The sequence below is a fragment of the Urocitellus parryii genome, chromosome 1 (assembly GCF_045843805.1).
Source record: "Urocitellus parryii isolate mUroPar1 chromosome 1, mUroPar1.hap1, whole genome shotgun sequence".
In the NCBI taxonomy this organism is placed as follows: domain Eukaryota; kingdom Metazoa; phylum Chordata; class Mammalia; order Rodentia; family Sciuridae; genus Urocitellus; species Urocitellus parryii.
The window spans coordinates 43,336,269-43,361,483 of record NC_135531.1 but is presented as its reverse complement, the minus strand read 5'-3'; the positions used below and the strand labels follow the sequence as shown (position 1 = coordinate 43,361,483).

General features: G+C 36.4%; 1 protein-coding gene across 1 annotated transcript in view; it reads left to right on the top strand.

Annotated features, from left to right (window-relative positions):
* The first annotated feature begins 1,057 nt into the window (after nucleotides 1-1,057).
* Slc38a9 (solute carrier family 38 member 9) overlaps nucleotides 1,058-25,215 on the top strand; it is a 93,733-nt gene continuing 69,575 nt past the window's right edge. Inside the window, exons 1-2 of the mRNA XM_026385938.2 lie at nucleotides 1,058-1,381; nucleotides 20,643-20,785. Coding sequence (XP_026241723.1) covers nucleotides 20,673-20,785 — 113 coding nt within the window. The 5' untranslated portion in view covers nucleotides 1,058-1,381; nucleotides 20,643-20,672. The remainder of the gene's footprint in view (nucleotides 1,382-20,642; nucleotides 20,786-25,215) is intronic.

Sequence of the window (25,215 nt, the reverse complement as noted above, 5' to 3'; positions counted from 1 at the left end):
CATCTGCCACCACTGTGCCTGGTTTAAGACGGTTTCTTTACCTGTGAAACAGAGATAATATACACTTACAAAATTGTGATAATAACTTAAAAGGAAATATATGTAAAATACTTGACATTCAGTGCTATTTGTTAAATGGATTTTTAAATTTAGTTCTTGATGACGTTACAGCACATATTGTTGGTTTGGGGTTTTTGTTTGCTTGGGGTTTGTTGTTTGTTTGTTTTTTGTTTTTTGCTGGTTTATTTCTATGAGCCACTGGCTGCCTATGTAGGAAGGGCTTAGGGGTTGCCATATGGTTTTCACGGATTTACTTTCAGCTGACTTTTCTAACAATCACATAATTTTTACCTAGGTTGTATATTTATTTGCGTTGGCTTTGGGAAATCTGCTGGGAACATGGGGGCTAAAATCCCCCCAGTCTTTTAGTTTAGAGAATAATTTATCAATACATAAAAAACCAACCTAAATGTCTATACGATGGACAACTCAGCAATTCTATTTGGTTCCCTTTCTTAATTTCTATTCTTTCTTTCTTTTTTTCAAAACCAGGTCCGATAGGTGTCTGTAAGGTCCAAGCACGTGACCACCTAGTACAAAAACAGCCGCGAAAGCCTGAGAAGACAGACAAAGGGAGGTCAGCCCGACGTGGGGACTGCCCATCAACGATTTCTCACAGCGCCTCCGAGGTTGTAAATACGACAGGAGGCCGCGCCACTCCTCCCAGGTGCCCTGGAGCCTCGAGCGCCCTCCGGACCGCACACCTGCGCGCTGGGCGCGCTCCTCCCGACGCCGACCCCGCTCCGCCGGAGGAGCGCACGGCCGCAGGGCCCTCTGGGAATCGTAGTCCGCGGCTGCCGAGCTTTGACAGAGGCCGCGGGCCCAGAGCGCACAGAACTCCATTGCCCGCCGGTCCCCGCGGCCCAAGCCATTGCCTCTTCCTGTTTGGGTGACTAATAGTCCGGCGGCCGCGAATTGCCAGGGTTTGGAAAAGGGTCTACGCCTTCCCGTCCAGTTGGCCTGCTCAGGTAGAGCACGTTTCTGGTCTTGCAAACAAATTATCCCCACCGGAGGGTGGGCAGGGAGCCGACGGGAGGCGGCAGGGAGGGCTGAGCTTGCGCCGAAGCCGGCTGTCACCTGCGGTAGTTTTTTGGAGTGGCGAGTCGGCACAGCAGCTTCTTGGGGGAGCCGCGAAGCCAGATCCCGGGCCGCCGAGGCTGCTCCCCGGAGGCTGCGCGCGCTCCTCGCCTCCTCACGGGCTGGAGAGCGGTAAAGTCAGGGAGCCCCCGGGAGAGGAAGCGGGCGTCTACTGAAGCCTTGGGGAAAAGGCAAGTGTTAAGTGGTAAGACAGATGAACATCTTGATCCCCAGGTGAGAGAAGGTGAGTTGGGGTTTTGCAGGAACCGAGTACCTTTCTCTTTTCAGAGTGGGGAATAGCTGGCGACAAGGTTTAAGGACGGAAGCCCCTTTTCGCCTTGAGCTAGGACCACAGATGGCTTGGGGGGGCCATCGCTGTTAAGCGCTTCGCACGCTTGTCACGAGATTGACTGGTTCCAGTTGAGGATCCTAATAGTGGGTGGCTTGGTATGTTAGCTGTCTAAGAATACTGGAGCTGGGAGAACATCTGGCCAAGAGCATTCGCCTCACTTTACAGATGAGAAACTGAGATTCCCCCGAGTTAGAGGAACCCATTCATCACCAGGCGCACCCCTTCCTTTTTCTTAATCTCTGGGGATCTTTTTGTGTCGTTACACTATTAAATAATTCAGTAGTAAGTTGTTTTTCTGTTTCGCGATGCTGAAGATAGAACTTAGGGCCTCATGCATGCTAGGCAAGCCCTCTACCCCTGAGCCACACACTGAGTACATCCCCTCTTTTTTTTTTTTTTTTTTTGAAACCAGGGCCGCTTAACCACTGAGCCAGGTCCTCAGTCCTATTTTATTTTGAAACATCGTCTTGCTAAGTTGCTGAGGGGCTCCCTAAGTTACTGAGGCTGACCTCGAACTTGCAGTCCGCCTGGCTCAGCCTCCCTAGTCGCTAGGATTACAGTTGTGCACCACCAAGCCCAGCTTGCCTTTTTCTTTTTAATGCCTTTGTGGGACATGATATTGAATTGACATATACAGAATAATAGACAACTGCTCAGGGGAAAGGCTTTTATTTAAACTTTTCAGTAGTTCAAAGTAACCCTAAATACGTAACTTTAAGAAAAATTTCTGCCATAAACAACTACAATTCTTCATATGAAGATAAAAGGTTGATAGCAAAGATAGCACCTATAGTTTCTATGCCTCTAAGAAAACAAAGTTTACCTTTCCTTTCCTATTTATGCCCTTTAGAGCTCTGAGAACAGATAGAAAATCGTTTTTTTCCCCTCATAATCTTAAGTACTGTCTATTGCAGTTACATACATAAAAATTGCTGTTAATTGATTTTTAAATTTATTTTATAATACCCTAAATATTTACAATAATGGGTAAAATTAGCACAGAAAGATAGGAATACCAACCTGAATTGCAAATTAAAATGATACGCTATAATATTTTTTTTAGAAGAATAGGGCTGGGAATGTATCTGAGAGATAGAGCACTTGCCTAGCATGCTTAAGGTCCTGGATTCCATCCCCAGTACCAGAAAGAAGAAAGAAAAAAAAAAAAGATATAATGCCATTAAAGTTTTAAAAAAGGATTAAGAGGTTAAAATTTTCTACCAGGCCTGTATTTCTGTTATGGCATATATGTTTTCTTATGTATAAGTCCATAATTGAAAGATCAGTGGCAAATTTATCTAACTCCCTTCCTCTGTCACTGAGCTACAACCCCAGCCCCTCTCTATGTTTTTTGAAGAGGATAAGTGCTTCGTTAAAGGCTCCAACATTTTAAATAACATTTCAAGTTATCACATTTATCTGGTAAACCATTGATTTCTTATTGGGACCTATCTCACTTGGTTCATACTGCTCTAAGAAATACCTCAAATTTAATATTTTATAAATAACAAGTTTATATTTAACAGTTCTTGGAGCATGAAGTCAAGATCAAGGTACAGTCAGATTCAATGTTTGGTGAGAGCCTTCTAAAATGATGCCTTCTTGGTATATTTCTCTCCCTTCTACCATGGAACACATATGTATTCCGGAAGACTAAATTTTTAGTCTTTGAGAAAGAACATATAAATAATTGTGTGATGGGTCCATAGTTAAATTTGTTGGTATTCTATTGCAAATTGATACATGTGTGTCCCATGTTAGAAGGGATAGAAGGGTAAAAAGGGGCCTACCTAGTACCCTTTGGCCCTTTTATAAGGAGTAATACTTAGTCATCTCATCTCCTTTTTTTTTTTTTTTTGAGACAAGGGGTCCCTTCCTGTTGTCCTATTGTCCAGGCTAGCTTCAAACTCCTGGACTCAAGTGATTCTTCTGTCTCAACCTTCCAAATAGGTGGGACAACAGGTCTGTGACACTGTGCCTGGCAGGTCCCCCCTCCTCCTCCTCCTCCTCCTCCTCCTCTTCTTCTTCTTCTTCCTTCTTCTTCTTCCTCCTTCTTCCTTCTTCTTCCTCCTTCTTCCTTCTTCTTCCTTCTTCTTCTTTCTTCTTCTTTTTTTTTTTGGTACTGGGGATTAAATTCAGGGGCGCTTAACCACTGAACCATGTTCCCAGCCCTTTTTTGTATTGTAGACAAGGTCTCAGTGCGTTGCTTAGCGCCTCACTAAATTCCTGAGGCTGGCTTTGAACTTGCAATTCTCCTGCCTCAGCCTCCCAAGCCCCTGGGATTACAAGCATGCACCACAGCGCCTGGCTCAGGCCCCATTTCTTAACACAATAACATTGGCAATTAAGTTCCATTATGAATACTGGAGGGAATACAAATATGCAAACCATTGTAGGACTCCATTTTAAACCAATCTTAAACAATTAGGAACTCCTTATTGGTTGACTTAGCTTTGACTTAATAGTCTCACATCTGTGACTTTGTTTTAAAGCTAAAATATTGAATGAAATATTGAAGTGAATATGTCTGTTTATGACAACTTACATATTTACCAAAAATCATAACAGTGTTATATCTGTGGCAAATAAATGCTGGAAGAATATTTAGCATTTTAGTTAATCGTTGATAGACTTTTCTGCATTATCATCTATATAATAATATCTAAGGAACTCTAATTCACCTCTCAACCTAATTCGTCATACTCCAAAATATTTTATAGTTCTCATCAAGACATTTAAAAAAGGCATTAAATTCCTTTTAAACAACATTCTAGGGAAATCTGACATTCAGGCTAATTGAGGCAACTGAAAATTACCAGTTTTCTTTCAAGTTCATCATATTTACTTGAAAATTATTAAATATTTGATTAAAAGGCACCAGGAACTTTGGACTCCTCAACTTTAATTACTTAAATTGCTAAGATATTGTCAGTTTTCTGCTTCCTTGAAATAAATAATTTTACTATAGCACAAAATTTCAGGCTTGTTCAAAACAAATATTCATATATTAATAAACTGGAACCTTTATTTTAATTCCTGAATAACACTTAAATTTTCCTATCCTTGATTATTATTTTTTGGTAAGGCTGACTGAAATTCCAGTATCTTTCTAAATTTCTCTTTCCTGTTTTCCTAGTATTTACTCTGTAGTTAAAATATAATCTTCAGGAGTTAAAAGGATCTAGTCTCTCTAATCTCAGTCACATTCTCATATTAAATTATGTGGCAGAGTATATTGGTTACAAAGTAAATTTTGAAGAGTAGCCATCTATTTCTACAGTTGTTTAAGCAGGTATCTTTTTGCTACTCTACTCGGCTATTGTCCTTTTCCTGTTTCACTGCCACTAGAAGCGTTGTTGCTGCCTAAAGAATACCTAACCTTGAGACAAGAAAGTTTGCAATAGGAAATAGATTCATCTAAACTAGTTGACTTCAAGAAAACATATTTCATTGTGTTCAAATTGCTGTCTGGATACCCAGGCATGCATTTTCAATCATCCTAGTCCCAGCTGTGTTTTAAATAATTTAAGATTATTTGCCATTTTGTATATTATTGTCCTTCTTTTAATTTGTTGTTGTTCTTTTTTTTAAGATATAACAGTAGACTGAATTTTTGTGTGTGTGTGTGAACACAGTATCTTTATTTATTTATTTTTATGTGGTACTGAGGATAGAACCCAGTGCACACATGTGAGGCAAGTATTCTACCACTGAGCTACAGCCCCAGCCCCTTATTGCTCTTTTACAAATAGATTTGTTTTTTAAAAAAGAAGAAGGAAAATAGAAAAAGAAAGAACTGATTTATAGATGTTTCTTTTGTCTTTTAGGTAATCTTATTCTTTCTTGAGGCATATATCAAGTAGAAAAAACATTTGGGATCAGATCAGAGTGACTTGTTTTAATCCCAAACTTTATTAGCTAAGTGATTTTAGGACAAATTTCTTCTCTGACCTTCAATTTCTTTTCTTTCTTTGTCTGTTTTCAATATGAAGATGAAACTTATTTCCCAAATTCTAATGATTAATTGGAATTAAACAATACCAGGTAAGCCATTAGGCCAGGAGGAGGCATTCAATAAGTAAAATTTATTTCTGTCTTTCCATCTCCCACTGCCTTTCCATCAATTTTTTTTTTTAAAGAGAGAGTGATAGAGGAGAGAGAGAGAGAGAGAGAGAGAGAGAATTTTTTAATATTTATTTATTTATTTAGTTCTCGGCAGACACAACATCTTTGTTGGTATGTGGTGCTGAGGATCGAACCTGGGCTGCACGCATGCCAGGCGAGCGCGCTACCGCTTGAGCCACATCCCCAGCCCCTTTCCATCAATTTGTTTTTGTTTTTTTTCCTTGAATTTTCCTCTAATATGGTACCATTTTCTTCTTCAGAAATAAATTATTTTCCTTTAGTATTCTTCTGTTTGTGGCAGTTCATTCATTTTATGATGGTCAACTATTTAATTTTTTTTCTTTTTTTTTAGTTGTAGAGGGACACAATATCTTTATTTAATTTTTTTTTTTTTATGTGCTGCTGAGGATTGAACACAGGGCCTCACCAGTGCGAGGCAAGCGCTCTACCACTGAGCCACAACCCCAGCCCCCACTTAATTTTTTTTTTTTTACCTTGCTGAGTTACTAAGGGTATGAAGGTATGTTAGCTGATTTTATTCAGGCCTGAAGTAAGCCAATGCAGATTTCATTTATAGGTACTTTTGAAGAGCCAAACTCATAATGAAAATGATAGCTTTTATATATATATATATATTTTCACTGTGTATCAGGCACCTTGCATGTATTATTGCATTTAAATATCAAACCCAGTAAGACTCATAATTTTATTATCCTCCAAACTGGTGAATCTCAAGGAATTTAAATAAATTGTCCAAAGTGATAGTTAGCAAACGCAGAGCCAAGAGTAAGATTCAGGCACTACTTAATAAGCTTAATCATTGTGTATAATATAAACAAATCTTTCTGAAGGTTTTTTTTTTAAGCAATTGGGGGTTAAGGAATAATATGGTTCTTTCTTTAGCATTTTTTTTTTCTTTTTTTTAATGGTTCTGGGGATTGAACTCACGGCCTTGCACATGCCAGGCAAGCACTCTGCCAGTGAGCTACATCCCCAGCCCTCTAGCATTTTTTTAGCAACTTAATATATAGGTTGTTTTCCTCCTTGCAAAATAGAGTTACATTAGGCTTAGTTTTATTAAGTTCAGAAATAATAATAACAAGCTCTGATACAGAGTAGTATTTGCCATGGTTCTAAATGTTTATACATATGAACTTAGAGATATAAAAAATTTTTTATGTATTTTAGCCAGACATGGAGATATATGCTTGTAGTCCCTGCTACTTGGGGGAAGCTGAGGCAGGATCACTTGAGCCTAGGAGTTTAAAACCAACCTGCATATTACTAATTTTTGACTCCAAAAGCTAGGTCCCTTTTCTCTCTTGGAATTGTGGAACCAATAGCAAGACCACAAGCACTGACTGAGCAGTGAAGAAGACCTTTATTCTTGGCCAAGAATAGAAGTGGGAGATAAACTCCTACACCAACTTCCTGTTCGTTTGGTATTGGGAGTGTATAGATTTAGCGAGAAAAATGAGGAGGAGGGAGAAACCAATAAAAGGGAGGGCTTATTTATGTCTTTTCTGGGACTAGGCAAAGAGTTTCCAGGAATTCAGACACCACTTCATTTTGTTTCTTTATGATTCTTTCTGGTTTGGGTCATGGCAACTATCAACTATCATGAGGGGGTGGGAGGTTGGGGTTGTCATTTAGCTTGCAGATGAAATGAAGTTAGAGATTGACTGGCTGTAGCTTTGGCATCGCTTAGATCTAACAAGTTTTAGCTAGCCTATCTGAAGAGGACTTCTGGCCTTTGGCCTCCTCTCCTCAAAGATAAGCAAGATTAGGGCAAGGTAAAAATTTAGCTAGGTCCACCTAGGCAGCACAAGATTTGGAAATTCAGGCAGGCTCACTCAGGATTAAGTTATTCCCAAGTTCCTTGTATTATCCTTATATTATTCTTCTGCCACTGAGGATCAAACCCAGGGCGTCATGCATACTAGGCAAGTGCTCTACCAGCTATACCTTCAGCCCCTCTATTGTTTTGAAATATTACTTTCATAAGGTACTGCTTTCACATTTTTCTTTAACATTTGCTTGTCACCAATAGGACTAAATTAAATGAGGGTTTTTACTAGTTTAAATATCAAGCAATAAAGTAGAAAGGGGAAAGAAAAGGAAAGAAACAGAGAAAGAAAAACAGTATACATTATTACTGGCTTCTGAATCTCAAAATCAATGGCAGATTAACATTTGCATAACTGTTCATTATTGAAGAATTTTTCTCTTAAAAAAGAGGGTAGATCTCAGATGGGGCATGTGGATGTGACTTAGTGGTACAGTGCCTGTCTAGTACTAGTACACCTGAAGCTCTGGGTTCCCTCTGCAGAAGTACAAAAAAAGAGGAAAAAGAGAGACCTTAAAAGGCTATGTTTGTTAAAAACTAAGTATTTTCATTTGGTATTTGAGAATCATAATAATATACCTAGACATTTATTTTCTTGCAAACTGGTAAATGTAGTATGCTAATTCTCTGACAACCCAGTGAGATGGGTGTTATTAATAATCATCTCAAATAATTAATAACTGATAATTAATTAAACTGGTTCAATAATTAATGCTAGATTATACAGGTAGTAAGTGGTAAATATAGGATTTCTGATTCAAAAATTTTATTTCTATTTTTCTATAAATGTTACATCTGGAAAATTAGGATAAGTTGACATAATTATCCATTCAACAAATACAACAACAATGAAACTATAATTTTTAAGTGGTCTGGGCAGTAACAAACAGAAGAAAATGTAATGCAAAGAGAAAGAACAGGATAGATTGTGCAGCTTATGGGGCAAACAGTACAGGTTCTGGACTAAGACTACCTCAGTTTGATTCTAACACTTTGATTAGTTGCTTCTCTTCTTTGGGCCTTATATTCTTATCTATAAAATGAATATTATAATAGTAACTTACAAAGTGAGGAATAAAGGTATGGCATTTGTCTTGGTTTTGATGGAGGGAGTAAGCCCAGAGCCTTGCACATGCTAGGCAAATGCTCTACCACTGAGCTAAATCTTACTCAGTTCTCTCTGCATTTTTTATTATGAAATATATATACAAAAAAGTGCATAAAGGTATGTGTGTGTATAGTGGAGGGGGAGTTTAGGGAGAGAGAGAAAATAGATAGAAGAGAATAATTATAAAGCAAAAAGCCATGTATCTAGAATCAAGTTAAAGAAATGAAATGCTGCCATTTCCATATAAGGCCCCCTAATCACAATCTCCTATTTTCCCCCTAGAGTAACTTCTCTCAGCCTCAGAATTATCTTTTTTTTTTTTTTTTTTTTTTTTTGGAAGGAGATTGTCCTATGCATTGTAGGATGTTTAGCAGCATCCCTGATTTCTGCCCTTTGGGTGCCAGTGCACTCCCACCAAATGTAACAAATAGTTGGATGAGGTCATATTCCTTATTACATCTCTCCACAATTCTTTACTTGCTGTCTGGAACATAGACTATAGGGAGAAAGGAGTAGAAGCAGGGAGCTCCTTTAAAAGCAGTTGTAGTAACTTGGTAAGTAATGATAGTGGTCAAATGCTGGATATATTTGAAGGAAAAACCAATAAGTTTGTTAATGGATTGAATGCAGACTGAGAAACAGAAGTGCTGTATGATTCCAAGAACTTTAGCCTAAGCAACTAGGAAAAGATTCCAACAACTAAAATGAGGAAAACAATGGGTGGGGTAATTTTGGAGGAAGAAAATAAATTTTTAGACATGTTAGTTTTGAGTTGTATATTACAAACAGGTAGATGTTGAGTAGCCAATTTACTGTGTAAGTCTGATATTCAGGAGAAATATTTAGGCTAGAAATATTAACATAGAAGTTGTCATTGCCTATGTCAATAGAACTTTCTACAATGATGAAAATGTTTTATTTCTACATTGTCTAATATTGTCTAATATGGTAGCTAGAAGTGGCTATTGAGTACCTCAAATGTAACTATTATGACTGAGGTACTAAATTTTTAACTTTATTTAATTTTACATAATTTAAATTTAATCATGTGATTAGTAGCTACCTTATTGGGCAACACAGACAGTGGTATTAAAACCATGAGACTGGGTAAAATTATGAAGAGATTGAGAGTAGATGGAAAAGACTGAATCTTGGAATTTTGCAACTTCAAAGAGATCTAAGAGATGAGGAATAAACAGTGAAGGAGATAAGAGAAGTAGGAGGGACCTGTGAGATAGGTAGAAAACCTAGATGCCTAGTGAATCTCTTTGATCATGGAGATGGAGAGTGATCCCTGTAAGCAAATATTTCTGATAGGTCAATTTTTACAGACTAAGAAATGACCATTGAGTCGTTTACCAATATGGGGGTCATTGGTGATCCAGCAAAACAACTTCTGTGTAGTGATAGGAAAGATAGACATGTTAGCATACATTTGAGAAAGAATAAGAGGATCTTACTTATCTTGGGCTTTCTTTTTTCTCATCTATTTTAATTTTCACCTTTCTTGCTTTTTAAAAATATTTTTTATCAGAGCTTTATAATTAAACATAGTACTTGGGTTCATCCCAACAATGCAAGGAAATTGATTTCAGTTCATGATCCCTTCTTTTCCTTCCATTTTCCTTCCCATCTCCCATTCTTCTTCCTCTATTCTACTAGACTTCCTTTTGCTCATCTATTGTTTTATATTTGATTGTTTTATATTTGATTGGTTCTTTGTGTCCTCCCCTCACTCTTTTCCTTATTTTAGTCTAGCTTCCATATATGAGAGAAAATATGCTATCTTTAAGTTTCTGAATTTGGCTTATTTCACTTAGCATGATATTTTCCGTTTCCATCATTTACCAGTAAATGATAATTTTCTTCTTCTTCTTTTTCTCTCTCTCTTTCTTTTTTTTTTCTGAGTAGAACTTCTCTGTATATATATACACCACAATTTCTAAATGTGTTCATCTGTTGACAGGCATCTAGATTGATCCCATAATTTAGTATTGTGAATTGTGCTGCTATAAACATTGAGGTGGCTATATGCCAAATTTAGGTCTTTTGGGAAAATACCAAGGAGTGGGATAACTGGATCATATGGTGGTTTCATCCCTAGTTTTTTGAGGAATTTCTGTACTGCTTTCCAAAGCAACAATGTACAAGTGTATCTTTTCCCCCGCAACTTTGCCAGCATTTATTATCTTTCATAGTCTTGATCATTGCCATTCTGATTAGAGTGGGATGAACTGTTAGTATTGTTTTGATTTGCATTTCCCTTATTGCTAGAGATGTTGAACATTTTTTATATATTTATTGTTCTTTTGTGTTTCTTTTATTGAGATGCTGTTTTTCTTTTGCCCATTTACTAATTAGGTTGTGTTGGGGGGGTTGAGTTCTTTGTATATTCTGGAAATTAATCCCCTATCAGAGGAGTAGCTGGCCAAGATTTTCTCCCATTCTGTAGGCTCTCTCACTCATCATTTCCTTTTCTGTACAGAAGCTTTTTAGTTTAATGGCATCCCAATTAATAGTTCTTTCTTGCATTTTGGGGGATCTTGTTAAGGTGACTTGCCAGCACCTATATGGTGGAGTGTTGACCCTGTGTTTTCTTCTGGCAATTGTAAAGTTTCTGGTCTAATTCCCAAGTCTTTGATCCATTTTGATTTGAGTTTTGTACAGGGTGAGAGATAGGGGTTCTAATTTCATTTCTGAGGAGAAAAATTTAGGCTGGAAATACTAACATGGAAGTTGTCATTGCCTATGTCAATAGAACTTTCTACAATGATGGAATGATTTGTTTATGTTGAACCAGATTTGTATAACTAGATAGAGTTATCTAGTTTTCCCAGCATCATTTGTTAAAAAGACTGTCTTTTCTCCATAATATATTTTTGGCACCTTTGTCAAATGTCAGACAGCTGTAGGTATGTGGAATTGTCGGGGTGTCTTCTGTTCTATTCCATTGGTCTTTATGTCTATTTTGATGTCAATACCATGCTGTTTTTGTTACTACAGCTCTATAGTATAATTTCAGATCAGGCATTGTGATGCTTCCTGCTTTTCTTTTGTTGCTTAGTATTGCTTTGGCTACTCTGAATCTCTTATTCTTAAAAGTGAATTTAAGAAGTGTTTTTTCTAATTCTGTGCAGACTATTAATGGTATTTCTATGGTGAATTGCATTGGTGGTATGGCTATTTTGACAATATTGATTTTTCCTATCTAAGAACATGAAATGTATTTCCATCTTCTAAGATCTTCAATTTCTTTCTTCAGTGTTCCATAGTTTTCCTTTTAAAGCTCTTTTGTCTCCTTGGTTAGATTTAATTTCTAAGATGGTGGGGTTTGTTGTTGTTTTGTTTTTATTTAAAGATGGATACAATACCTTTATTTTATTTATTTATTTGTATGTGGTGCTGAGGATTGAACCCAGGGCCTCACACATGCCAGGCGAGCACTCTACCACTGAGCGACAACCCCAACCATGTTTTTGTTTTTTATTTTAGTTTTTTTTTTGTTGTTGTTGTTGTTTAGGTTATTGTGAATAGGATGGTTTTCCTGATTTCTTTCTCAGCTGAACTACTTTTGGGATATAGAAAAGCTATTGACTTATGCATGTTGATCTTGTATCCTACTACTTTGCTAACCTCATTTATAAGCTCTAAAGGTCTTCTGGTGGAGTTTTTTTGGGTCTTCCAGGATCATATTATCAGCAAACAGAAATAGTTTCACTTTTCCTATTTGTATCCCTTTGATTTCCTTTTCTTGCCTGATCACTCTGGCTAATGTTTCAAGGACTATATTGAATAGGAGTGGTGAGAGTGGATGGCCTTGTCTTGTTCCTGATTTTAGAGGAAATACTTTTTTCCTCCATTTAGTATGATGTTGATTTTGGATTTGTCAAAAATGGCCTTTATGATGTTAAATCTCTTCAATTCCTAGCTTCTATATCATTTTTGACATGAATGGGTATTGGATTTTATCAAAGGCCTTTTCTGCATCTATTGGGATGATCATGTGATTTTTGTCCTTAATTCTGCTTAAATGGTGAATTACACTTTTTGATTTGTTTATGTTGAACCAGATTTGCATCCCTGGAATGAAACCCACTTCATCATGGTTTATTATCTTTTTTTTTGGTACTGGGGATTGAACCCAGGGGCACTTACCACTGAATCATGTCCCCAGCCCTTTTTTTTTTGTATTTTATTTAGATATAGGGTCTCACTGAGTTGCTAAGTGCCTCACTAAGTTGCTGAGGGTGGCTTTGAGCTCTCAATCCTCCTGCCTCAGTCTTCCGAGTCATGGGATTACAGGTGTGCACCACCATGCCCAGCCTTTTTTTTTTTTTTTAATTTTTTTTTTTAGTTGTAGTTGGACACAATACCTTTATTTTATTTATTTATTTTATATGGTGCTGAGGATCGAACCCAGTGCCTTGCATATGGTAGGTTTGCGTTCTACTGCTGAGCCACAACCCAAGCCCCCGTATTATCTTTTTGATGTGGTTTTGAATGTTTGCTAATATTTTATTAAGGATCTTTGCATCTGTGTTCATCAGGGATAATGGTTTGTAGTTTTCTCTCCTTAGTGTGTCTTTGTCTAGTTTTGGTATCAGGGTTATACTGGCTTCATAAAATGTATTTGGGAGTGTTTCTTCTCTTTCAATTTCATGGAATAAAAACTGGTGTTCTCTATAAAGGTCTTAGTAGATCTCATCTGAGAATCCATCAAGTGCTGGGCTTTTTTTTTTTTTTTAAGTATTCTTTTAGTTGTAGTTGGACATAATACCTTCATTTTATTTATTTATTTATTTGGTACTAAGGGGCTAACTGAGCACTCTGCCGCTGAACCACAATCCCAGCTCCAGGGCTTTTCTTTTTTGGAAGGTTTTTGACTTCTGTTTCAATTTAATTATGTAATATTGGTCTATTTAGGTTTTCTATATCTTCCTGCTTCAATTTGGGCAGGTCATATGTATCTAGAAATTTGTTGATGTTTTCTAAATTTCCCAGCTTATTGGAGTATACGTTTTCAAAATAGATTCTGATAATACTCTGAATTTCAGAAGGGTTTGTGGTGATATCTCCTTTTTCATTTCTGATCTTGTTGATTTGGGTCTTCTTATTTTCTTTTGGGTAGTTTGGCTAAGGATTTGTCAATCTTATTTATCTTTTCAAAGAACCAACTCTTTGTTGCATTGATTGTGTTTTCTTATTCTCAATTTCATTGATTTTGGTTCTGATCTTAATTATTTTCTGTTTTCTACTGGTTTGGGGGTTAGTGTGTTCTTTTTTTAAGGCCTTGAGCTGGAGCATAAACATTTATTTGGGATCTCTCTAATTTTTAATGTAGACACTCAGTGCTATAAATTTTCCTCTTAGAACTGGTTTCTTGCTGTCCCAGAGATTTTGATATGTTCTATTTCTGTTCTCATTCACTTATAAGAATTTCTTGATTTCTGTTCTCATTTCTTCTTTGATCCATTCTTCAATCTCCATGTGTTTAATCACCATGTGTTTATGTGGTTCCTATAATTTTTCTTGCTGTTGATTTCTAGCTTTATTCCATTATGATCTGATAGGATACATGGGATTATATCAATTTTTTTTGTATTTGCTAAGATTTATTTTGTGGCATAGTATATGATCTATTTTGGGAAAAGTTCCATGCATAGTTGAGAAGAACATAAATTTAGCTATTTGTGGGGTATTCTACAGACATCCATTAGGTCCATTTATTTGTGGTGTTATTGGGATTGGAGATATCTTTGTTAATTTTATGCTTTTATGACCTTTTTATTGGTGATAAGGGTATATTGAAACTATCTAGTAGTATTGTGTCACAGTCTATGTGGGATGTGATGTCATGGAGAATTTTTTCCTAATAATTGGTTGTGTTGATGTTTAGGCCATAAATGTTTACTATTGTTTTATCTTCTTGTTGGATTGTTCCCTTTACAAGGATATAGTGGCCTTCTTGTTCTCTTCTGATTACTTTTGGCTTGAAATCTGCCTTATTCAATATGAGACTAGCTATTCCTGATTGTTTTCTTATACCATATGCATGAATATTTTTGTCATCCTTTTAACTTCAGCTTGTGGATGTCTTTTCCTATAAGATGTGTCTCTTGTAAACAGCACATAGTTGGATCTTATTTTTTGACTCATTCTGCTAATCTATGTCTTTTAATTAGGAAGTTGAGACCATTAACATTCAGCATTAGTATGGATATGTGTTTGTGGTTTCCTGCCATTTTGTTTTTTTGCTATATTTTAACCTGTCTTGATTCTCATTTAATGGATTATTCTTCTATTGAACTCTTTGGACTTTGGGAATTGTTTTTTAGTTCTACTTTGTGCAGTTTATCTTTGAGTAGTCTTTGTAGTGCTGGCTTGGTGCTCATGAATTCTTTTAGTTTATTCTTGTTGTGGAAAGGTTTTATTTGCCCCTCAAATTTGAAACTGAGCTTTGCTCCTATAGTAACCTTGGCTGGCAGTTGTTCCCTTTTAGGGCTTGGAATATCTCATTTCGGGTCCTCCTTGATTTTAAAGTCTGAGCTGAGAAATCACAAGTGAGCCTTTTTAATTTGCCCCTAAATGTGACCTGATGCTTTTGTCTTGCAGCTTTTACTATTCTTTCTTTATTTTCTTTCTTTTTTTTTTGTTTTAATATTTATTTTTTAGGTGTAGATGGACACAACACAATGCGTTTATTTTTATGAGGTGCTGAGGATCGAACCTGGGTCCTGCCCATGTTAGGCGAGAGCTCCACTGCTGAGCCACAATCCTAGCCCCTCTTTCTTTATTTTATATGTTAGGCATTTTGATTATATCTTGGCAAGCTTCTCACTTGACTAGGTCCATTTGGATCTTGTAAGCCTCTTGGATGTGTATCTCATTTCTCATATGTGAAAAAAGTTTTCTTTAATTATATCATTTAAAATGTTCTTTATGTCTTTAGTTTGTATCTCTATCTTCTCTTTTATCCCAATGATTCTCAGGTGTGGTCTTTTAGTGTTTTCCCATATTTCTTGTATATTCTGGTCATGTTCTATAATTTCTTTTCCTTTATTGCACTCTGTGTACCTAAAATCACATGCCCTGTCTTCAGGGCTTGAAGTTCTGTATTCAAGAACTGAGATTCTATTTTCTACACATTCTAATCTGTTAGTGATGCCTTCACGTGAGTTTTTAATTTGATTGAGTCTTTTCATTTTTAGAAATTCTGCTTGGTTTCTTTTCACTATTTCTATTTCTTTATTAAAGTGGTCTTTCATCTCCTTTAATTGCTATCTTAACTCCTTCCTTTGATCTTCTTTTAGTTCATTGAACACTTTAATAATGAATTTTTAAGTAATTTTCTCTGGGCTTGTGTCCACCTCACTATCAGTGGGATTCTTTGTTGGAGCATTGTGAATTTTGGGGGGAGATCGTTTGTCTGTTTCCTCATGTTTTCAGAGGTCTGGGCTTGTGACAGTTGAGGTGGATTTCTCTCTCTCTCTCTCTCTCTCTCTCTCTCTCTCTCTCTCTCTCTCTCTCGATTATCTCATTTTTTCTTGGACTTATCTACTCATACATCAAAACAGGAGGTAGGACCTGAGGTCCCTCTCTGATTGTTCCTTCTTGGGTCCTGGTTTTTGGTTTAGGGCTTTTGTCTCCTCACTTCTTTGAGTTGAAGTAATGTCAGGGAATGTTTAGTCTAGCAGCAGAGTCTCTGATCTGTGAACTTTTAGTGTTCCTCTAGGTTCCTAGCATCTCATAGAATAGGGTGAAATAAGCAATAATAATAACCTTGCAAATAAGATACAGTGTTGCTGGGTGTAGTTGGTGCACACCTGTAATCCCAGCGGCTCAGCAGGCTGAGATAAGAGGACTGTGATTTCAAAGCCAGTCTCAGCAAAAGTGAGGCACTAAGCAACTCAGTGAGACCCTGTCTCTAAATCAAGTACAAAATAGGTTTGGGAATGTGGATCAGTGGTCGATTGCCCCGAGTTCAATCCCCAGTACCCCCCCACCCCCCCAAATAAAAGAGATATTGTTAAAGTAAATACCCAGTTCCTACTATGACATCTTCAACAATAATAAACAGGAATGGTGGTTCAGCAATCGACAACAGTAAAAACAATAACAATGACTAGAACTGGCTTTAAAGCAGTTCAACAGGTGTCAAATATATCATCCACAGCAGTGATGATAGTATCAGTGTGAGGGGCGGTGGAGGAATTATATAATCCAGTTAGTTCTGAAATATGGTAAAAATACAGTTAATTAGTTGCAAAGCAATGTGTTAGAAGTTTGAAAAGAGTTTACAGTTTCAAAAAGTGAACAGAGACTACAGAAGAGATATAGCCGGTGATGTTTGTACAAAAGGAGAAAAAATAGAAGAAGCAAAGTATTGAGAGAGAGGGAGAGAGAACAATAGAATTTGGCTGTTAGTAGGAGAAAGAGAAACGAGAGAAATAAATAAATGAAAATAATACAAAACCAAACCAAAATATGAAATAAAAAACAAACCAACCAACCTGAACCTGCAAAAGACAGTTCTAGGAAAAAAATAATTACATTTTAAAATGTTAAAAATGAGAGAAAAAGAAACAAGTATATGTATATATGTCCCTGAACCAATCAGCAGCACAACAAGAATTCACACACATGTGCACACACAAAGAAAGAATGATAAAATAAATTTAAAAATTAATGAAGAATAAAGGAACTGTCTCCATGTAGTGGTCAAAACTATCTTTCTTTCCAGTTCTTCTTGAGTTATGTACTGATAGAGCAAGAGGTGAGGATTGTGAACCCCTTCCTGTTTTTAATGTTGCTGTCTGAGCTGCCAGTTGGATTGGCTTAACATTGAAGCCTTTTGGTACAAGGTTTAGCCTCCCTTCTCACCAGTATAAATTGGGATAGATGAGGAGGTACTGTCAGTTGGCATTTTGTCCATTCAGACCAGTTTGGTGCACTCCCAGGGTACAGCTACTGCAGAGTTCTGTGAGGGCAGTTCCAGGTGGGCTTTAGGTCTGACCTAAACTCAGGGGCTTTGTTGGGTGGTACTGGCTTTGGAGAGATTAAATCTACCCAGCTGTAGGGCTTGACAGTAGCCCATCTCTGATGTGCATCTGGTTCTTATTACCCTACCAAGAAAGCCAATTGTGAGGCAAGGAGGCCAGGCCAATCCTTCACTCTCTGCTGCCGAGAAGCACCACTTCAAAAAGGAGAAGCTAGTTGGGCTTCCCTTTGCCCTTCCAACTTGAATCTCTCTGGGAAACAGTCTACTCAGCAACTGTTTCACTCACAGTCCGCCAGCACAGCCTAGGCTACAGGCTAGGTGCCTGCCAGGATATTGTGGTTATGTTTGTTGTTGTTTCTGATCTCCGGGGCTCCTGCCCAGCTCTCCAAGATGAGTTGAGATACAAAGTGCACTTTTCAAGCACAGGTACATAGTGCAGCTACGTGGCATTTTTTAATCTCAGGTTTTTCTGTACCAAAACTGTGTTCCTCCTTCCTCTGCGGTGAATTTGCACCACAGCGCCTGGTCAGCTCCAGTGTATTCTTTTTTCTTTGTTTATTGTACCAAGCCGAGTCCTAAGCTACTTTAAGAGACCAAGGTTGAGTTTTAGCGAAGTCCTTTTTTTTTTTTTAATCACCTCGCTGAGAAGCTGTGCACCTGCTTTGGTCCTGAGCCATGGTGTGGTTGGAATGCAGCTTTCCTCTACTCTGCCATCTTTTTGTCCCATCTCCTTTCTTGCTTTTAGATAAAATTTTCTTTTTCCCTTTTACTAGATTTTGTTAAATACTGTTATGTTATGTCATGCTAATAGTTACCTTAAAATTACAACATATATTCTACCAATATGGAATTGATCTAGACAATACAAGGATCTTAAAACACTTTAATTCTAAGAACCTAACTTTTTATTTACTTTGATCTATAATTTTAATTCTTTTTTTCTAACCCTATAAATAGTTTATTATTTCTCTCGGATTCATTAAATTGCTTGAATCTGTTGATTGGTTTCTTATGAATTCTAGAAAGTTCTCATCCATTATCTCTTCAAGTATTACCTTTTATCATTTTTTTTCTTTTTGATTCTCCAATAATGTGCTTGTTAGACCTAATCATTCTCTCTTTCATATACATTAACTTCCAAATTTTTGGCCTTTTTTTCTCTGTCCCATTCTAGAGAGCTTCTTCTTCTTTTTTTTTTTTTTCCTACAGAGTTTCTTGTGACTTATCTTCCAATTCATTAATTTTCTCTTCCAACTTTTAAACCTAACCATTGAGGGTTAAATTTTGACTATTTTTTCAAAATAAGGTAAGACACTTTTGGAAAATTATTGTGTAGGCTCTCTCTCATCCAGCGAAGAGGTCCACAGAACAGGGTAGAGAAGAGTGTGGCTGCAGAGTTGCTAATCAAGACCTCCAGAGACTGAGCAAGAAGCAGGTTTGATTTTATTGCTCAGTTATCATGTACTCAGGCGGTAGCTAGGCAGATTATAGGCAGCCACCAATACACTTTCTTGCTAACTGTCCTTGCAGTGACCAATCAAGGAGTGGGCTGTGGAGCAAGCACAGGGACTGCAACACATGGCCTCACACCCAGGGCTGTGCCTATGGGTAAGCGGTCTCCTGCTCCTGTGCCTAGCATGAGGCGAGTGGCCTGCCACTCATACGCCCTTAAGGTATGCCATGTATGCAGTACTGCATACCCTTGTCCCCACAAATTTCTACTTTTTCTTTTCTTTATTTAAACATAGAAAGCATAAATATTTTATAATCTTGTTCTGATAATTCTATAATTAAAGTCCTTGTGGATCTATTTCTGCTGTTGTTTCTTCAGGTTCTCATTGATAGCACTTTATTTCCTACATAATTTGGGGAGGGACAACTACCAGGGATTGAACTCAGGGACACTCAATCACTGAGCCACATCCTCAGCCCTATTTTGTATTTTATTTAAAGGCAGGGTCTCACTGAGTTGCTTAGTGCCTCACTTTTGCTGAGGCTGGCTTTGAACTCCCGAGACAGGAGGCTGTTTCAGCCTACTCAACCACTGGGATTACAGGCATATGCCACTGCGCCCAGCACTAGGTTATTTTTGACTGTGTATTGTTAACAGGATTTCTTTAAGGGCTACAATGAAGGTGTATCCTCACAGGAAAGATTTACATTGGTTTCTGACAGTTACCTAAAAGTGCTACCAAGTAGGTTAACTTTAAATTGTATTCACAGCTTTAAGTGTACCTTGATACTTTGCAAATTGGCATGAGCAGTAGCATATGGTAACAAATTGTTATAATAGCTCCCCCTCCACAAATACTTGCATACACTCATTGTTAAGAAACTTGGCAAGTCCCTTGTGAAAAAGTAAATTACTTTCTTGGTAACTCCAACACTAATAAGCTCTTATTATAAACATTCCTTACTTGGAATGAAACCTAGGCTAGTAAAGCTCTACTATAATTATTCCTTACTTTAAATGAAATCTGGACTTGTCTTCTGTTTCTCTAATACTTCTTAAGACTTTGTAAACATCAACTCAAATTATCTTGGTATAGTAAATACTCCTAGGGCAGCAACAATTTTTTTGAGTCATTTACACCTCTAGGTTCCTTAACTCACCAACAAATAATCTGATTTTCCTATTGTTAGTGCTTTCAAAAATTACAGGGAAAAAAATTCTTTTTTTTTTAAATTTATAGTGAGTCTAAATAATCTAATCTGTTTTATTCTTGGAAATGGAGTATCCTACTTACTTTTTTTTTAATTGAGCTGTGAAGTAAGAAGTAACTACATTTCAGTCTCTGATAAATATTTCAGGCATATAATTCATTACAATATCTTTAGCATCGAAGTGCAATAACTGAAGGCCTATAGTTCCAGCTGCTCTGGAGACTGAGACAGGAGGATCCTAAATTTGAGGCCAGCCTGGGCAATTTTGCAAGACCTCATCTCAAAAAAGAAAAAGAAAAAAAGATAGCAAATTCCTCTACTTTTCCATTTCTTCTCTATGCAAATGTATTACTTATGAAAGTAAAATGTTTTTGAAATTAAACTAAACTGCTATCTTTTCCTGTTTATGTAGGGCTTCCCTAGTGCTTAGAATCTGAGAAAAATGGCAAATATGGATAATGATTCTAGACATCTTCTCAACTCTGAAGTAAATCATGAAATAAATCCTGGACCTATGAATATCCAGTTTGAGTCATCAGATCTAAGATCTAAAAGGTAAGAGTTTAAAATAATTTTTTCATATTAGAGTTTTTAATGACTAAAATATAACAAATTATAATCAAGTGTATATGAATTTGATTATAAGATACCTAATTTCTTACAGGATTTGTATGTATGTTTTCTGGGAGTGTGACTATTATCTCCTCATACATAAATAAAAATAAAAATAATTTATTTTTTATTTATTTTATTTTTTTTGACTTAACATTTCTGTTGGGGAAAAGAAGGATTGGAGTAAGTTTTACAAAGTAAGATGTATATCCCAGGTGCTAGAGATAGAACAGTAAAAGTAATGGAAGCAGTCTTTACCTTCACTGAACTAAAATGTCAGCAGATAATTTAAGATAATTTTGAGTTTAAATTTTATTTCAGTTTATATCTGGAAAACCCAGAAGAATCTTCTTCTTTTTTTAATATTTATTTTTTAGTTGTAGTTGGGCACAATAGCTTAATTATTTATTTATTTTTTTATGTGGTGCTGAAGATCAAACCCAGGGCCTCGCCTGTTCTAGGTGAGCACTCTACCACTGAGCCACAACCCCAGCCCCACCCCAAGAAGAATCTTCTAAAATATATATATATATATATATATTAAGAGAATTCAATAAAGTAGTTGCTTACAAAATAGGCAAAAATGAATAAACTAATGAGAAATGTAATGGAAGAAAAGAGAAAATACATTGAAATAATCTTAACAAGAATGTGCAAAATTATGAGAGGAACTTTAAAATGATGCTCCTGAGGGATGTAAGATAATATTGAGTGTATTTCATGAAATTCTAGATACTACTGATTATAAATTGCATTTTAAAAAATATAACACTAAGAAAATTGCTGCCAGTAGCTCTGATGCAGTAATCTTTTAGGACTTAAAATTTTGTTTTGTATTTATGGAAAGAACTCTTAGACATAGTTGGTATTTTATCTCATGCAGTTATAAAAACAAAAATACAAAGTGTATCTGTTAAGATATTATTTACACATCACATTTAGAATCTGATTCTTCTGAATCACTTTTTGACATGGAATCATCAAAATTGGTGTTTTCTTCCCCCCTCACAGAATTGTTCTTTATGCCATGAAGAGCCTTGATTATGTCACATTTCTTGATTTTCTTCCAAATTACTTAGGACACTGGTTTTGCATTTTCCTAATCTTACCAGAAGATGTCACAAGAGGTTTTCTAACAACATGATTCACGTTTCTTCCTCCAATGGTCCTTAAATGGTTTGATGACTGAAATGACCAGGGATGGCATTTATCTGTCATGCCATCAGGAATAGTTACTGTCACGTAGTCTGCTGACTAACTAATTAAAAATTGTTTTAGATTATGAGATACATCCTTATTTATAAATGTTTGTGTATATTAGAATTAGTAAAATATGACATGATGAAAAGACAGATTCTACTCTCAGTGTAAAGGCTCTAAAATAAAGATGCCATGCTGTTTACATTTTAATCCATAAATTCAATGTGATTCCTCTTCCCAAATGCCAGCAGCCATTTCCAAAGTTTATATGGATCAGAAATTTCTCTTCTAAGCACTAATTCATAGTATCAGATGACACATGTATAAGGTAGTTTAGTGTAGTCTTTTTTATAGTAGCAGAGATTGAAAGTATCCAAAATGTCTTTTCTTACAGGACTCAATAAATTATGGCATATTCATACAATGGAATACTTTTATCCTATTAGGAGGTGGTTTTATTACATATCAAAATGGAATAAGACTTCAACTTTTTAAGTGAAAAAGGTACAGTGCAGAGCAATATGTATAGTATGCCTCCATTTGGGTAACAATAAATTAATACATTACATATAATACAACATGTATAAATAAAATCTGAGGAAATAAATAGAAAACTAAGAGTGATGTCACCTTAGAGAGAAACCAAATGCTTGAGGTGGGGTCTTATGGCAGATACTGTAGGTTGATACCCAGGAATTATTCAATACCCCCTTCTCTTCCCTGTCAACAGAATCCTAATTTGGTTAAGAGCTGCAGTAATTACCAATATAGGAGATGGAGAACTGGTTTAAGCTAATCTTGATAATTTTGTTTCCGTTTTCTAGTACTCAGTTTTTTAGTCTTGCATCTAGAGGTGGCAATGTGAAATTTATCTCAGGAGAAAATTATCATTGCCATTCATAGTGGCCATCAAAAAAGATAATGAGGCCTGGTGCACATGCCTGCAATCCCAGCGACTTGGGAGGTGGAGGCAAGAGGATCCCGAGTTCAAAGCCAGCCTCAGCAATTTAGCGAGGCGCTAAGCCACTCAGTGAAATCACCCTGTCTGTAATAAAATACAAAATAGGGCTAGGGATGTGGCTCAGTGGTTGAGTGCCCCTGAGTTCAATCCCTGGTACCAAAAAAAAATAATAATAATAATGAAATTAATCTTGTGATTTTCACTTCTGTGTTCTAACATCAGGGAATATAAACATTAATGTATGCTGACTCAGTGCTTAGGGTCTTCTTTAAACCTCTAAATTCTATGATAAATAATTGACTACTGTGACAATAGGACATAGGTCATTAATGTACATTCTATTACAATAGTTGTCAAGAGTTCAAACAGTTCTCTGAAAATTTGGCTAACAGGGTAGATTAGATGGAAGTATATTTTCTATAATGAAATTGAGGCCCCACCTCAATTTTCTATAAAGAAACTTGTCAAAATGAGAAGGCATCAACTATTTATGAACATGGCATAACTACCTAGGTAAGCATGTTTGTTTTGTTTTGTTTTGTTTTTGTAGTGCTGGGAATTGAACCCAGGGCCTTGAACATGCTAGGCAAGTAGATGAGCTACATTCCCTAACCCTAGGTAAACATGTTTTAAGGAAGGTAGATACACACAGGAACTTAATAATCCTGAGTGCTAATTTGCTTGTGAAATAATTTGCTTACAAAAACATAAACTATTTGATGAGAAAAAGAAATGTGAGTACCATAAAAAAAATGTTTCTGTTAAAATATGGATTACTTTACTTTGGAAATATAAATAAAACCAGACACATTGAGGGGAAAGTATTTTTCATTAGAAGACCTAGTTTAGACAACTATTTATAAAACTTAAGTCATTTTAGAGTTATCTTACTACTTGGGTATATATGAGTACCACCTATATAATATAACTTGATGTTTCTTAAAAATCTATTTACTTTTTAAAATTAGGATTAATCTAGCTTATCACATATTTGTGAACTGATGGATCAGAAGGTTGTATACACCTTTTTCTAGTATGCATTGCAGCAAATACCAGCTAGCTAACATAACATTCATCCTTGTGCTCTCTAAAATCATCTTTCATATTACCATACTTCGGAAACTTTCTTGCTTGTCAAAGTACAGAAAACATTTGATACTTGTAGATTACTTAGCCTCACCGTAGCATGTGGTTTTCTATCTCTTCCACTAGGTGGCAATCAAAATTTTATATCTTCAACTATAAAGAATTTTAACAACTGCTATGGACTGCTGGATCTGCTTCTCATTTTGGTGAAACTGGGGTCTGACCTTAAGTGGAAGAAGGAGCTTGTCCTTCTAGAGGAATTACATAATCATTTGGATCACTTGGGGAATGTTTTCACACTATGAAGGTTCACTTCTTACTCAGCATGGTTCCCTTCCTTCTTCAAATTTTTTACCTGGTTTGAGGTGTGGGATGAGTTATATGGTTGGAGATAGAAAGGAAGGTTTTAAAGTATCCCATGTGAATTTGATATATTTCACTGGCAATTACCAGTCTAAGAAAATATTTTCCTACTTTTCCCAGACCACTGGAAACCAAAGATAGAACTGGTATTCAGGATTGCTTCATTTTCTACTGCTGCTCTGGGACCATGCCCTGGGGCAGTTGACCATTCCAGCCAGCCTACAAACAAATTGTGAAATGGTTAATTGGGTTTTGAGTTTTAGTGTTTTTAGTCTTCCTGTTTACTCTTTCCCCACTTTTCTTTGGGCCTAGAACTTTGCATTTCCTTTTCTGTATGCCCAATATTACCCAAGGCAGGTGTTTACTCAGGCGTAACCCTCTAGGAGTGCTTTGTATACCATACTTGTCTTCTGCCCCTTGTTCACCAGAGCTTATCTGCCCTGTTTTTCTAGGGCTCTGTTGTCAGCTTAATGTTAGAATGCAAAACAATCTGATGTGTCAGAGACTTAGTCTATTACCTTCCTGTGGCTATTTGCATTCTAAAATAGAGAGTCCTGGATATATAAAATCCTAACCTAAAGGTTCAAGATTTTTCTAATTGGTAACATTTCAAGTGCTTTCATAAACCATTTTGAGGTAAAGGAGATATTTAAAATAGATAGCATTCCTCATGCTCTTCAAACATACAAGGTATGCTATGACTTTTTTTTTTTTTTTTAATATCAACTAGTCTATGCATTTGTAAACTGTTCTGTGTTTCACC